The sequence below is a fragment of the Macaca nemestrina genome, chromosome 13 (genome assembly GCF_043159975.1).
Source record: "Macaca nemestrina isolate mMacNem1 chromosome 13, mMacNem.hap1, whole genome shotgun sequence".
NCBI lineage: Eukaryota > Metazoa > Chordata > Mammalia > Primates > Cercopithecidae > Macaca > Macaca nemestrina.
This window is the reverse complement of record NC_092137.1, coordinates 3,849,903-3,865,822: the sequence shown is the minus strand read 5'-3', so window position 1 is coordinate 3,865,822 and position 15,920 is coordinate 3,849,903. Positions and strand designations below refer to the sequence as shown.

The window sequence follows — 15,920 nt, the reverse complement described above, 5'->3', positions numbered from 1 at the left end:
CCCTCCCTGGGGAGAAAGGAGGCTCCCTGGAGGAAGAGGCCTTTAGGTTGAGACCTGAATTATAAGCAGAAACCAGTCAGTTGAGTTAAACAGGGCAGGAGGAACAGCATGCACAGAACTCTGGCTTGAGAATAGGTGCATGGAGAGAGGCCTTTGGGAAACTGAAAATCCATCAAGGACTGGATCCCAGACACAGAGGGAGGAGCGGTGAGAGGCGAGGCTGGAGAAGAACGCAGGGGCCAGATCAAGAAGGGCCTTAAACATCACGGTAAGTAGTGCAGACGTCGCCTCCCTGGAGCCAAGAGGAGTGCCTTAATGTATGTGAACAAGGGGAGCAACGTGATCACATGGCAAAGGGACAAGTTTGGAAGCAAGGAGACCAGGGGAAGGCACGGGACTCCTTCCAGGTGACCAAACTCGGCGGCCTCAACAAGGCTAGGAGCAGCCAAGATGACAGCAGGTGAGTGGACTCAAGAGACGATCAGGAGGTGGCATGGGTGGGCAGGAAGGGACGGGGGGGTTGCTGGGAGAGGTAAAGGTTGAGAAAAATGCCCAGGTTTCTGGTTTTAGGAGTTGGGTGGACAGTTCCATCTTCTGGAATAGGAAACACAAAATAACAACTGGGTTTGGGGTCAGAGGTCAATGAGTTCAAACTTGGACATGCTGAGTTTGAGATGTCTTTGGGACATCCAAGTGACAGTGGCCTAGAGATGTGGGTCCTGACTTTGAGAGGGGGTCTTTGGCACATGGAAGATTATGGAAGTAATGGAGAGAATGGAGTGGGGGTGGCCTGAACTCGAAGAGAAAATGAATTTGAGAGCACTCTACAAAACAGCAGTGTTCAAAAGACAGGAAATGACAATAGTCCCACAAGTAAAAGAAACAACAGTCATAGAAAATAGGAAGAGAGAAGAGCTTCAGAAGAGAAGGAAATAAATCACCTTCTTTCCTGAGAAAGAGGACCACCTCACCCCCATCAGCAGGGCTATGACCAACAAGGTCCAAATGTTCATCACCTGATGGATGGGTAAACAAAATACTGTAGATCCATACAACAGAATGGAATTCTGCCTTAGAAAGGAACGAAGCCCTGATACCCGCTACAATGTGAATGAACCTTGAAAATATTATGCTAAGAGAAACCATATCCAAAAGGCCATACGTTGTCTGAGTTTATTTACATAAAATGTCCAGAATAGGCAAGTCCTATAGAGACAGCAACTATTATTCTTTATAATATCTTCCTCACCCACCCAAGGCCATTTCTCAAGTAATTCTCCCTATTTTGTCCCACATCATCAATTTTCCCTCTGCAATAGCTACTCCCATCATCACATACATGATGTCACTTCTTAGAAAAACTCTCTTGGCTCTGTTTCCCCCTCCAGTTACCTCTACATTTCTCTCTTGCCTTTAGAGCAAAATTCGATTAAAGGGCAGTTTGTATCTCCCATCTCTCTTCTCTTCTTTTCTGCCCATGACCTCCATATTACTAAATCCAGTGGTCCCATCTCAGTCTTCATCTCCCTTATCTGGTCAGCAGCATCTGACACAGATGGCCCACCCTGTCTCTCATCACCCAGCATCCTGCACTCACCTGGACTTTCTCCAGCCCTCTCTGCTCCTTCTCACCTCCCTGCCCTCTAAGCACTCCAGGACCCTGTCCTTGGAACTCACTTTGTTCTGCCCACACTGACTCCCAGCATGAATTCATAATCACCAGCGCCACCACATTGATCTAAATCCCCACTGTCCCTCGCCTGGATCACTGCAGCAGCCTCCTAACTCATGGCTATCAACATGGTACCCAAACACTCTCGCTCAAAGTCCATGTCACTCCCTGAACAACAGACCAGCGGCCTTTGCACCATCAGTTCTCCCTCTCAGGATGCTTTTGCCCAAGATATCTAAATAGGCAGCTCCCTCACTTCTTTGAGTCTGGACTCAAAAGTCACCTTCTCAATGAAGACTACCTGGTCATCCTATCTAAAATTGAACAGCCCCCAGCATGACATTTCATATCCCCCACATACTCTATATTGTATGAATTTTGTTTATTGTCTGTCTCACCACCTGAAATGCAAGCTCCTTGAGGGCAGGGATGTTTTTCCTTTTTGTATAACTGCTTCAAATAGTACCTGGTACATAACCAGTGCTCAATAAATATTTAGTGAAAGAACCATTGGGCTTAGTAGACATACACATATTATTTGGTTTTGTGTTCCTGCTCTGGCATAATCAGCCACAGGAAAGCAAACACTTCCAAATACACAAGCATTAGGATTAAATTGGATGGATGGATGGATGGATGGATGGATGGATGGATGGATGGATGGATGGAAAGTTTAGGATGTTGTGATGACCAGAATACATGGATAATTACATTTAACCTCTATTTCATAGATACAGCCATACCCATTAACTGAGCAGAGAAGTTAATTTGTCCAAATGACAGAGCCCATGATATTTCCACAAAGCTATGGCACCAGCACGGCAATGTGTTGGGAAAATTAAGGATAACACACAGTGTTTGGGAGGTGTGGGAAACACCCAGTCTCACAGTGGGCACAGATTTAACTTGGTGTAATCTCTCAGGAGAGCAGTTTAGTAGGACATATAAAAAGGTTCTCTAAATGTCAAGCAAAAGAAGGCTGGTTTCAAAAACATATGTTCTACATCTCTTAATGCAATATTCTAAATCCACTAAAAAGTATTATAGGAATATATTTCTTGACATGTAGAGATTTCACGATACATCATTAAATAGAAAGCAAATTTGAAAAGTAAAGTAGATTATGCTCCCATTTTGCTTAAATAAATATATTTATAAAGCTAGAAGTATATACATGTATGTATAGGTATAATGTGTACATGTCAAAAGCATATGGAAAAACAGTGGTTAATCTCTGAATGATAGAATTATGAATATGTTTTTCTTTTAAATTACATATATTTTCTCATTTTTCTACAGTGAGCATGAATTATAGGGTACTTTTTTAAAAATGGAAGCAGAGGCTTCCAAAGAATGTGCTCCTGACAGGTCAACAGCAAAGGGCAAACAGTGGTCTTGCCATTGGCAAGATCACTAAGAAATATGGTGGAAGTGACTATTGGTTCAGCCAGCCCAAAGTACTGCAGCCTAAGCTTGAGTCACCTGGACAAAGTTAAATTTTATTATCCAGGCTTTTCGGTAAGGCAGGAAATCATGTAAAACACTTTATTAAAATATATATTAAGAAATTAATTTTAAAACAACCTTTGAGTTAGATTCATTGGTAGCTGCAGTGATCTAAAAAATTCATCTCAGTAAATCATGTCCTTCTCTTCCACGACAAAAGTGTGGTCTAAATGAATGGTACACTTGTTGTTAGTCCAGGATAGGCCCACTGAAAGAGTAGAATTGGAACACATTCTTCGTGGGGGAAAAAACATTGAATTGGGATTCATCTGTTCCTAGTAAATCTGCCTAAATCTCTACAACCTGAGATTACAAACCAGAAATCTCAACGTCGTACTATAATAAAAGTTCTTCCATTGAAGTAAGACCAAGGACACTTTTCTCATTAAACCAACCTGGCACAGTCATTGAAAGCCAAGACCCCAAGAGCATTTGTTTCTAATCTAATTGTCCTTATCCCTCCATTTAATGAAATGCAATTTCAAATTCATTATATTGAAGTATTTTAAAAATCATTTCCATTACAATATTAAAAGTATATTATGGTATTCTCATTAATTTTGAGTAAATTTCTACATAAATCAAAATCTCTTGGGAAGCTTCTTCAATTTTCCCACTAATATATTTTGACCAAAACAGAAATTCTGGGAAAGAATAATTTACAGAAGCTAGGTCTTTCTGCTCATTATTACTGTATCACAAGATAAGGCTAAATGACTTAGTAAAACATTTAAACATTGAATTTTTGGACTTGGCAAACGCTTATGCCACATTTAATTTGTAAAACAGTTTACACTGGTATTCAAATTGTAGGCAATCATGGATCTCAAATTTGGATAGGATGAACTACAATTTAAAGGCATTATGAATAATAACAGCACCAACTACTTATTGAGCTCTTGCTGTATGTCAGAAGCACCAGGCAAAGTGATTTACAAAGATCATCTCACTGAATCCTGCCCACATTGTGACAGATACCATTTTAGATCAATCCCTACAGATCTAATCCCGGGATGACATAACACGAATCATTTAGCCATTTCTCTATTGGTGGACATTCAGGCTGTCCCTAGCATTTTGTAATTTAAAAACAAAATGCTACTATAAACATCCTTAAACCCCAGTGTGTGAATAGACCAAGGCCTATCGAGCTGGAACTGGTGCAGGAAGGGCTGCACACGGCCTTAACTTCCAACAAGGTCTCCAGGAGCTTTTAGGGCTGAGGCAGGCAGCTCCCCTGACCCTGGGCGCCTGGGATGCAGCTGTTCTCAACTCACCCTAGAAAGAGGTGGAGCAGCAGAGGGGGAAGGCTCTCATTCTGGTGCTCTTCCTACGGAAGCTCCCCCAGCCCCTCGCATGGATCATGGAGAACGCTGTGCCCCATCCTGCTGGCTCCCTGCATTTTCCCTGGGGGAGCTGCTTTGCACCTTCACTCAAGACACTGGGGGGTGCCTTCCGCTGCCACTGCACACCAGGGTTCTCTTTCTGTGATGTAAGTGCTTGAACATCTATCAGAAAAAAAATTCCTACGATGCCTTAATTCTTTGAATTAAATAGAAGAAATTCATTTAATACTAGCAAGTTGTACAAAAAGCAGTCATGAGTCTTTTCCTGGGAAAAGAGTGGGAGAAATTCTGGAGTCATTCCTAGAATGCTTGGTTTTAGTCCAAGCTCTACTGCAAACGAGCCACCCAACTGCAGATGGTGCTTAACCTTTCTTGAACTATTTATTCATCTTTTAAATGGCAGGTATTAAGGCCTGCTCTGCCTCACTCACACGGTTGCTATTTTTCCATTTTTGCAGATGAGACTATAGGTGTGAAAACATGCTGAGAACGTAAGCCACACAACATTCCACGTTAAAAGAAAGGAAACTTCTGGACATTGAACACAATGATGAAGCATTCAAGGACTGACACGACTCCAATGCACAGTGTGATGTGCAGGTATCTCAGCCCTGGCTACGTGAATATGGCCACATACAAAATCAGCAGCATGGGGGACTCACAAAGAAATCCATGAAGTCCTAGCACTTGGCATCTGACCAAAGCATTTCTATTTCTGGAACGTAATATACAAGGAAAACAAGCAAAGACAAGTCTCTATTTTTGAGACAGGATTTCACTCTGTTGCTCAGGCTGGAGTGCAGTTGTGCAATCATAGCTCACTGCATCCTCAAACGCCTGGGCTCAAGCAATCCCCCCACCTCAGCTTCCCACATGCCACCATGCCTGGATAACTGTTTGTTTGTTTTACTTTTTGTAGAGATAGGGTCTTGCTGGTCGAGAATTCCTGGGCTCAAGTAATTCTCCCATCTTGGCCTCCCAAAGTGCTGGGATTACAGGTGTGAGCCACAGCACCTGGCCAACAAGTCTTTTAGTTCATTAAGTATTATACTGTCTCTGGGATCATAGGTGCATCCCCACAACCCACAAGGCAGGCAAACTGTGGTTTAGTAAGTAGTATTAATGCCATTAGGTCCTGTGACCAGTTAGCTCTGTGTTCTCGTATGGGACGGCAGGACACAGCTCTGAATCTCAGCTACTCTTACAGTCCCCTCCAGGCACAGCAGAGTTCTTGGAGTAAATCACGTGTGTCGGCCAAAGCTCTTGGAGGTGGTTCCAACTCATTCAGGGCTGGCTCCACCATTGACCTATGTTCAAGCAAACGCTTGTCCCACCAAGACAAGCATTTACACAACAAACAATAATAACTGCAAACCCTTTTTAGAGGCGACTACTTCCACAAAAAGAAATGGGGGCAGGATCATGAGCATCAGGCGCTTCCAGGCCCTGCACACTGACATGATACTGCTCCATCCCCACGACCCCAGACAGTGGTGTTGGGCATCTCACACACTGTCGGAAGCAATGTCAGTTTTCAGAAATACTATGGAATCCAATCCAGAAGTAAATAGTAAGGAGATTAAAATAATGCATGTTAATTCTACTTCTCTATAAATAATCATTTATGTAAACAAACGTGTCTCCACAAAGGGTCCGTTACATTATATCACTGTTTAAAATAGCAAAAAGGCAAAAGTCTGCTCAAAGAGGATGGGCTAAATAATTATGATAAATTCACATGGTGGAATAGTTTTCAGGCATTAAAAATCATGTCTTCCTACAGCAGGCACTAGGTTGTGGGCACTCATTCTATGAGGCTATAGTTACCCAAAAGAGTTTAAAAATTATTTTTGCTGAGGATAATGGCTTCCAACTCCACCCATGTCCCTGCAAAGAACAGGGTCTTGATTCAATGCCATCCCCATTAAGCTACCAATGACTTTCTTCACAGAATTGGAAAAAACTGCTTTAAAGTTCATATGGAACCAAAAAAGACCCCACATTGCCAAGACAATCCTAAGTCAAAAGAACAAAGCTGGAGGCATCACGCTACCTGACTTCAAACTGTACTACAAGGCTACAGTAACCAAAACAGCATGGTACTGGTACCAAAACAGAGATATAGACCAATGGAACAGAACAGAGTCCTCAGAAATAATACCACACATCTACAGCCATCTGATCTTTGACAAACCTGACAAAAACAAGAAATGGGGAAAGGATTCCCTATTTAATAAATGGTGCTGGGAAAATTGGCTAGCCATAAGTAGAAAGCTGAAACTGGATCCTTTCCTTACTCCTTATACAAAAATTAATTCAAGATGGATTAGAGACTTAAATGTTAAACCTAAAACCATAAAAACCCTAGAAGAAAACCTAGGTAATACCATTCAGGACATAGGCATGGGCAAGGACTTCATGTCTAAGACACCAAAAGCAACGGCAACAAAAGCCATAATTGACAAATGGGATCTAATTAAACTAAAGAGCTTCTGCACAGCAAAAGAAACTACCATTAGAGTGAACAGGCAACCTACAGAATGGGAGAAAATTTTTGCAATCTACTCATCTGACAAAGGGCTAATATCCAGAACCTACAAAGAACTCAAACAAATTTACGAGAAAAAAAACAAACAACCCCATCAAAAAGTGGGCAAAGGATATGAATAGACATTTCTCAAAAGAAGACACGCATACAGCCAACAGGCACATGAAAAAATGCTCGTCATCACTGGCCATCAGAGAAATGTAAATCAAAACCACAATGAGATACCATCTCACACCAGTTAGAATGGCGATCATTAAAGTCAGGAAACAACAAGTGCTGGAGAGGATGTGAAGAAATAGGAACACTTTTACACTGTTGGTGGGATTGTAAACTGGTTCAACCATTGTGGAAAACAGTATGGCGATTCCTCAAGGATCTAGAACTAAAAATACTATATGACCCAGCCATCCCATTACTGGGTATATACACAAAGGATTATAAATCATGCTGCTATAAAGACACATGCACACGTATGTTTATTGCGGCACTATTCACAATAGCAAAGACTTGGAATCAACCCAAATGTCCATCAGTGACAGACTGGATTAAGAAAATGTAGCACATATACACAATGGAATACTATGCAGCCATAAAAAAAGATGAGTTCATGTCCTTTGTAGGGACATGGATGCAGCTAGAAACCATCATTCTCAGCAAACTATTGCAAGAACAGAAAACCAAACACCGCATGTTCTCACTCATAGGTGGGAATTGAACAATGAGATCACTTGGACTCTGGAAAGGGAACATCACACACCGGGGCCTACTATGGGGAGGGGGAGTGGGGAGGGATGGCATTGGGAGTTATACCTGATGTAAATGACGAGTTGATGGGTGCTGACGAGTTGATGGGTGCAGCACACCAACATGGCACAAGTATACATATGTAACAAACATACACATTGTGCACATGTACCCTAGAACTTAAAGTATAATAATAAAAAAAAAAAAAACAAGAACATAGTCTTATTCTTTTTTATGGCTGCATAGTATTCCATGGTGTATATGTACCACATTTTCTTTATCCAGTCTGTCACTGATGGGCATTTAGGTTGGTTCCATGTCTTTTCTATTGTGAATAGTGCTGCAGCAAACATACATGTGCATGTATCTTTATGACAGGATGATTTATATTCCCTTGGGTATATACCCAGTAATGGGATTGCTGGGCCACATGCTATTTCTGCCTCTAGGTCTTTGAGCAGTCACCACGCTGTCTTCCACAATGGTTGAACTAATTTACACTCCCCACCACCAACAGCATAAAAGCGTTCTCTTTCTCCACAACCTTGCCAGCATCTGTTGTTTTTTGACTTTTTAATAATAGCAGAATGGCTATTTTTAAAAAGTTAAAAAACAGAAGGTGCTGGTGAGACTGCGGAGAAAAGGGAATGCTTATACACTATTGCTGGGAATGTAATTAGTTCAGCTACTGTGCAGGGCCATTGGAGGCCTCTCAAAGAACTTAAAACAGAACTACCATTCAAAAAAGAAAATAAACATTCTACCAAAAAGACACATGTACTCATACGTTCATTGCAGCACTATTGACTGTAGCAAAGTCACTGAATCAACCTTGTGCCCATTAGCGGTGGCCTGGATAAAGAAAATGTGGTACATATACACCATGGAATACTATGCAGCCATAAAAAAAGAACATGGATGCAGCTGAAGCCATTGTCCTAAGTGAATTAACACAGGAACAGAGAACCAAATACTCCATGTTCCCACCTATAAGTGGGAGCTAAACAGTAGGTACTCATGGGTGTAAAGATGATGACAGTAGACACTGGGGACTAATATTAATAGATGGGGGAGGGAGGGAATGGGGCAAGGGTTGAAAAACTAACTATTGGATACTATGCTCCCTGCCTTGGTGACAGAATAAATTATACCCCAAACTTCAGCATCACGCAAGTACTCATGCAGGGACATGGACGGAGTTGGAAGCCATTATCCTCAGCAAACTAATGCAGGAACAGAAAACCAATCACCACATGTTCTCACTTGTAAGTGGGAACTGAATGATAAGAATACGTGGACACAGGGAGGGAAACAAACACACTGGCACCTGTCAGAGAGGAGGAATGAGGGGAGGGAGAGCATCAGGAAGAGTAGCTAAAGGATGCTGGGATTCATACCTAGGTGATGGGATGATCTGTGCAGCAAACCACCATGCCACATGTTTACCTATGGAACAAACCTGTACATCCTGCACATGCACTCCTGAACTTAAAATAAAAGTTGAAGAAAAAATATTAAATAATTTTTAAATAGCCATTCTGACTGGTGTGAGATGGTATCTCACCGTAGTTTTGATTTTCTGCACAGTATTTTTGACACCTCTCTCAATGAGAACTATGTTTATAATCACATTTTTGAAATGAACAAAGTGGAAATTCAAAAATAAAAAAAATTTTAAACTTTTTTGGGTAACTATAGCCTCACAGAGTGAGTGCCCAGCAACCTAATCCCTGCCCTAGGAGGACAAGGCCAGCGTGGGTGTGGAAATCCTGGTGTGCCTGCTCAGCATTTCATGTCTGTAGACCAAGGCTTCCTCTACTAGAAAAAAAGAAGTTTTGACAAGATAGTCTGAAATTTCCTCCCTGTCCTAAAATATTCCCTTTTAAGTCATATCTTATTTAAATCACTGAAATATGCAAAGGATGAACTGAGACTCAAACTCTAACAAGTGTTCTCAAGGGTGATTTCAGAATTGTTGCTTAATCCCACTCCCAGCCCCACATGGAGAGGGGAAAACAGGTAAAAGGTGTCAGGATGATCACAAATCATTTCCACGCTCTTTATTAAGGTAGCCCTGAAATTCAGTGACTGCCAGAATTGCTTTCTAGTTGGAAACTTGCCCTCTCGTCCTTGGCAAGTTACAATTTAAGGTGAGTAAAGTAATACATTTGACTTATTTTAACTGCCCTCAAGGGCAGACTCCAAGAAAGCAGCAGAACGATTCTGCAAGCTGGTGCTTGGGAACAATGCTGGGGCTACTGGCGTGTCCTGCATGGAGCTCTGGGTGGCACTCCAAAGACACAGAGAAGAGCAGCTTCTGTCAGATGTAGAGGGAGGCACTTAACTAGTGCTGGCGCATTCTATGTATTTTATCATTTAGTCCTTACAAAAAGCTTCTGAGGTATCTATTATCATCTCCATTTTACAGGTGAGAAAATTTAAGAACAGCAATATTGCAACTCAGAGAAGTAGATGCCCTCAAAATAACTCACTTGTGTAATAATCCACAAAATAAGTCCATTTTAAGTAAAAACGTTAAATTCTAAATATCAACAGACTATCTGACTTAAAACTGTGGTTTTTATTGCTTATAAAAAAGGAATGTCTCTTTAAACAAATTAAATGGTTATTTTTACTAAGAATCAAGTGATAAGAACGGTGTGATGGAATGTTCTGTCCTGTAGACCTCATAAATGTCTATCAAGTACAAAAATGTTGAGAACTTGGGACAAATCTTTAAATTTAGCATTATAATTAGCTTCAACATTGCATAACTCTAAATAACTTTTCCTGAGACCTGTCTTTTCAAACCCCCCCAAAACAAAAGGAAAATGAAAACTTCAATTAATTGCACAGCGTGCCTCAAAGATGACTATCTCCCTCCGCACATCTTAGCCTCTCTTCACTGCCTTCCGCCACTTGGTTACTTAAGTGCTTTGACAAGTATGAAAAGCTTGCACAGCATGTTCTGACTTCAAGAGCAACACAGCTCTGCAGGCATTCCCTTCTAAACATTGCTTCTGTAAAACTTCCATTATTCTATGCCGACATTTACATTTTTACCAAGTTGGCCAATTTATTCCATTATTAGTTGGTAGAAGCGAACACTTACTTCCTTCAACTTCCTTATCTTTGCAGGTTTTCGGGGAACTATATGAATATAACTGCAAAAGAAGAAAGAAGAAAACATCATTAGAAGGAAGATATTTACACAGAAAGTTCCAGACTCTTTAGAAATGAGTCCTTTTCCGGCTTAATAGATACAACCCCACAGCAATTTGGAACTAGAATCTAAAATTGTCTCGGTGTTAGAATCCACATCAGAATACAATAGCAATGCTGTTGTAGGACAGTTTTCACACTGGGTACCACTGGCACTGCCCCTTGAAAGTGTCTCTTAAGTGACATTGCTTTCCCTCATGTAATTTTATTAAAGAGAAACCTGAGAAATCATCGAATTCAACAGCATTTTTTAACCAGGTTGCTGAAGGCCCAGAACTGCAAGCTCATCAGTGTTCCCATGACAGGCTAAGGTCGGACCAGAAACCCAGACTCTCCTCCAGCTCCTCTGCAGCCCCACTGCTCCCTCCTGGTTCACAGAAATTCAACACTGCTCCCCTTTTGCCAAAACTGCAAACTGGAAAAGAGTCACCAGCATAAAATGTGTCTGAGCCCTACTAACGCAATGTTTTTTTTACTGTTGGGGACTTTGGGGACTTCCATGTTCCTCAAAAATAAAATGTTTTCGGGGTAATAAATAATACCTTCAAATTTATATGTGATACTAAGGTTTCTTCCTGATTTAAAAAAAATACGTATTTGAGATTGTTATTATTTTTGATAGTCTTAGCAATATTTAGAGAAGGGTCAACTTATACTGGTAAATAGAAGGGGAAGAAATAACTAAGTGTTCAATAAAGAGTCACAGACGCAGATCCCCACAGAAACTGGTCAAGTAAATGATGACACTCGCCAAGGGTGGTCTCAGGGACTGGTGGGGGCTGTGGCCAGTGGGAGCGTCCCTTCCCTTCTGGGGTGGACAGGGCCTCACACATCCAGATAGTGGAGATGCGCGCAACTACAACCAAGTCCTCTGAACAATCAAATCCTCTATTTTTTCCAAGGGAGACCAAAAGTTCATATTATTACATGAATTCTCCCAAATATAAAATGCTGCAGCCAACTCAAATCTTCGAAAATTGTGTGAACCAAACAAAACATGGCTGCTGGCTGAGTTCAGCCTGAGCCTCTCCACTTGCCTGGAGGCCCTTGTAGCCACTCTTCACTAGCTAGTCTAGTTTTCATCTTTTCCAAATAAATATTTTAAATTTGTTCTAAATTCCCAAATTCCATCTTTGTTTATGAACACTAATCTCCCAAATGAGACATCTGACTTTCATTACATGGAACCAAAAAATAAAATTTAACACAGAAAAACACATAAAAAGATCCTACAAAAACACAAAATACTATTTATTATTTCAATGTTGCGCTCCCAAGAACATACAAAAACAGAAAGAAAAGACAAATAGTTCCTCAGAGAGCCCATGACCTGAGGTCTTTAACCCAGGCACTTAGAGAAGCCTGCTGGGTGGGCTTGGCGTGCCTTGAGGTGGGCAGGGAGTGGGTCTGTGAAGCTGAGATGGGACCAGCAGGTGCAAGCTCCCTCCCTGGCTACTTCCAGAGAACAAAGGAAGAGAAGAAACCATCCATGAGAACCAGTGCCAGGCACTTTACCGTACGGCATTCATTCCATTCTCCCAACCATACCGCAGAATGGATGTTAAGCCTGCTTTATCGATGAGGACACCAAGTCTTGGAGAGGTTATTTAACTTGTTAAACATTACTCAGGTAGAGAAAGCCAGGATTAAATTCCACCAGTCTCTGGCTCTGAGGCTCTGAAGCCAGCATTCCTGTCATCTATCACAATTTTTCCTCTTTCTCCTGTCATCTGCTAGTTCCCAGGTACAAATGGGTGGCCAGGGAGATGAGAAGAAAAAGCTGGGTTGAGGAAGAATGAGGACGGTTTGATTCAAATAGCACGTTCACACTCATGTCTCAGCAACCAGCTCTAAGGTAAACAGGGTAATGTTCCTAAGCATTCAAATTCTTTGGGGTCCCGCCCCTAAACACACACAGACACATACACGCACACACACACATGCGTGCACACATACGCAACACCCTGATTTAGATTTTGTTGTAAATATGACTTTCTCCACAAAAGAAATATTAATTCTAGGCTATAAAGCCTAGACACTTTAAATTGTTTTGAAAAGTAAATATTATAATATTTTGTTTTATAAAGAAAAAAATTATGTTCTTTGGGTCTCAAATTATTTTATTCCAGGAAATGTCTGAGTAATGATTGGATATTGGATAGATTTGTTGATGTTTGTCTTTTTAATGCACCATCTCGAAACCACTATTACGAGGGGAGCTCCCGGATCACTAACATATCAACAGGCTTCACTTCAAAGTCCATTTGCTGGTGACACAATTAGAATATTGTTTTCCGGTGAAAATTAATTGCACTGCTCAATGGTTTAGCAATTACAGAATATAAATTTCCAAGAGCTAGTTTACTTTACTAATACCAGTGAAAATCCAGCCACACTTTTCAGAGCTTTGCTCACCAAAGTCTGAATTCCAATTTCATACTCAATGACCTAAAAGAAACTGAAGAAAAGGAACCCCACGTGCTCTCTGTGTTGACCTTCACATGCAGACACGGCTCATCTATTTTACAGTACTGAAGATGCATGGATAATAGATAACGCAAAATAACCCAGGCTGTCTGCCACACGGACCCTAATTCCCCTCCCTCTGCAGTGGGTGACATGTCTTTCCTCCCAAAAAGTAATCATAAACAGTAAAAGCACTGGGAAGAAAAACATCTCAATTTTTTCTCAATACTTTTGCTACATGTCCAAAACATTTTAAATAAACTAGGAGACTGGAGACTCTCTCTACAAAACTGGAGGTATAACAGGGTCTGCTGGAAAACGCCTAGCCCCACAGCAAGAGGAAAGAGGAACATCTCCCAGGCATGCTCCAGGCTTCGTGGCAGGCGCTTGGTATGTCTCCTTCCCCGTTTGCTAACATGTAAAACATAGGCCAGTTTTACAAGGAAATGTCTTAGGATAAAGTTAAATACTTTTCATTATATGTGTATCAAAAAGGACTTTAAAGTCAGTTTTTGTAGAAATATACTATTTAATTGTAAAACAACACTCAGCACTGGATCCTGGGTGAGATGTCTGTTCTAGATATTGACATCATCTGCCTCGCCCAGAAAAAATAATCACAAATTACATGGCTCTAAAGGAATATAATTTTGTCCACGAATTCTCATACATAACAGGATTATCATAGTAATAAATTTCACTCTGAAATATGCTAATCCAAATTCTACCTCTTAGCAACTGTGATGCCTGTGACTTACGATTTTTCTTCAGAAACAACTGAATAGTAAATTCTCATCTTTGCAAATACCACTAAGAATTTGGAACCATACACCAGCCCTCACACTAAATCCTACTACTTTTTCAAAAAACAACAAACAAAACTCAAGATGCTGATTTAATTCAGAGCATTTTTGAACTGGGAGCATTTGAAAGAAAATGGAAATCCTCTCTGGGCAATCTCACTTTTATCTCAGCCCTCGAAGAATGTCCCTACACAAAGCTATACAAAAGGAGTAGTTCACAGTCAAAAAATAAGGACACCTACAAGGAAATAAAGGACCAGGAGAGAAAAGCAGCTGAGATCACAGAAAGCAGACACAGGCTGCAAGAACGGGATTACAGACACAAACCGAGGGAGGGCAATAGTCTCATTAATTAAAGGCAAGCTTGAAAATGCACGCAGGCCCAGGTGATGAACACAGAGTTAGAGGGGCCACCCTGAGCGATTTCAAATGGGAACTGCCCAACCCGCCCCATTCCCAGGCTCTGCCCCCACGTCCCCCATGTCCCTCCCCCCGCCCTTACGCCCCTCTCCACACCCCCCCCCCCGTTTCTGCCCCATGCCCCTCCCCCCCACGCCCTCCGGGCAGTCTCTGGAGCCGTCCTGATTCGCCCTGCCCTGCCCCATAGGAAGGGGCCCTGGGGGTAGGGCTGCCTCGGCTTCGCCCCCAGAAAACCACGTGGCCTGGGGCGGCCTGACTCCGGCGGTGCTTGACCCACTCCAAAGACGGGCGCCTGAGCCTGGAGGGAAGCCTGGAGAGGACACCTCGGGGGCACGGCCCTGACCACGCTCAGACCCAAGAGGGCGCGGGGGGCGCGGGGGGCGCGGGGGGCGCGGGGGGCGCGGGGGGCGCGGGGGGCGCGGGGGGCGCGGGGGGCGCGGGCGCACTTACTCGAGCTCCTTGAAGCGCTCGCGGCCCGCCGCCACGTACTTGCCGCCCGCCTGCAGCGCGTCCAGCTCCAGCACCCGGTGCCCACGCGTGGGCGTGAAGAGGCGGCGCACGCCGAACGGGACGTCCACCTGCTCCGTGAGCTGCTCCAGCAGCGCCTCGAAGGTGGCCGCGCGGCGCCGCGACAGCACGAACTTCTTGCCCACGTAGAACGGGTCCCCGTTGCGGTACACCACGATGGTCTTGGCGGGCGTGGTGTCCACCAGCGCGGAGGGCCCGCGGGTGCCCATGGCCGCACCCCGCTCCTCGCTCGCCGGGGCCGGGAGGCTGCAGAGCTGCGCCCAGGCCCAGGCACCGCCGACGGAAGGTTCTCTCCAGCCGCGGGCGCGGGACGGGGACGGGACGGGGACTGGACGGGGCTGCTAGGCGGGCGGAGGCTGCGTGTTGACGCGACCCTGGGCGATTGTGACCGCCTGGCCGCCAGGGCGAGGGGCGCGAGGCTGGGGCAGGAGGGGGGCAGCGGGGAGCCCGGGCAGGTGAGGGGCGGCACCGGGCAGGGACAGGTGATTGGGTAACGGGGAGACCAAGCAGGTGAGACAGGTGAGGGGGCAACGCGGAGCCCGGGGAGGTGACTGGCGTGAAGGCAGAGCCCAGGAAAAGGAGGAGGAGGAGGCCAGAATGATTGTGCTGCGCTCCCTGGGACGCCCACCGTGCCCCCTCCCCCTACACTCACCGCCGTCCTCTGT

General features: G+C 43.5%; 1 protein-coding gene across 9 annotated transcripts in view; it reads right to left on the bottom strand.

The window, feature by feature from the left end:
• Positions 1–15,605, bottom strand: part of LOC105470445 (doublecortin domain containing 2C) — a 142,438-nt gene extending 126,833 nt beyond the window's left edge. For 8 of the 9 annotated variants that reach the window (XR_011611414.1, XR_011611411.1, XR_011611412.1 and 5 more), the window contains exons 1-2: positions 15,178–15,588; positions 10,929–10,980 (exon numbers count right to left, since the gene is read on the bottom strand). Coding sequence is in view for 4 of the 9 variants with exons in the window: in XM_071076172.1 (XP_070932273.1) it covers positions 10,929–10,980; positions 15,178–15,464 (339 nt within the window). In the remaining 5 variants the exon portion in view is untranslated. Of the gene's footprint in view, positions 1–10,928; positions 10,981–15,177 lie in introns of all 9 variants that reach the window. The other variant, XM_011722421.3, reaches the window with a different exon arrangement.
• Positions 15,606–15,920: the final 315 nt, after the last annotated feature.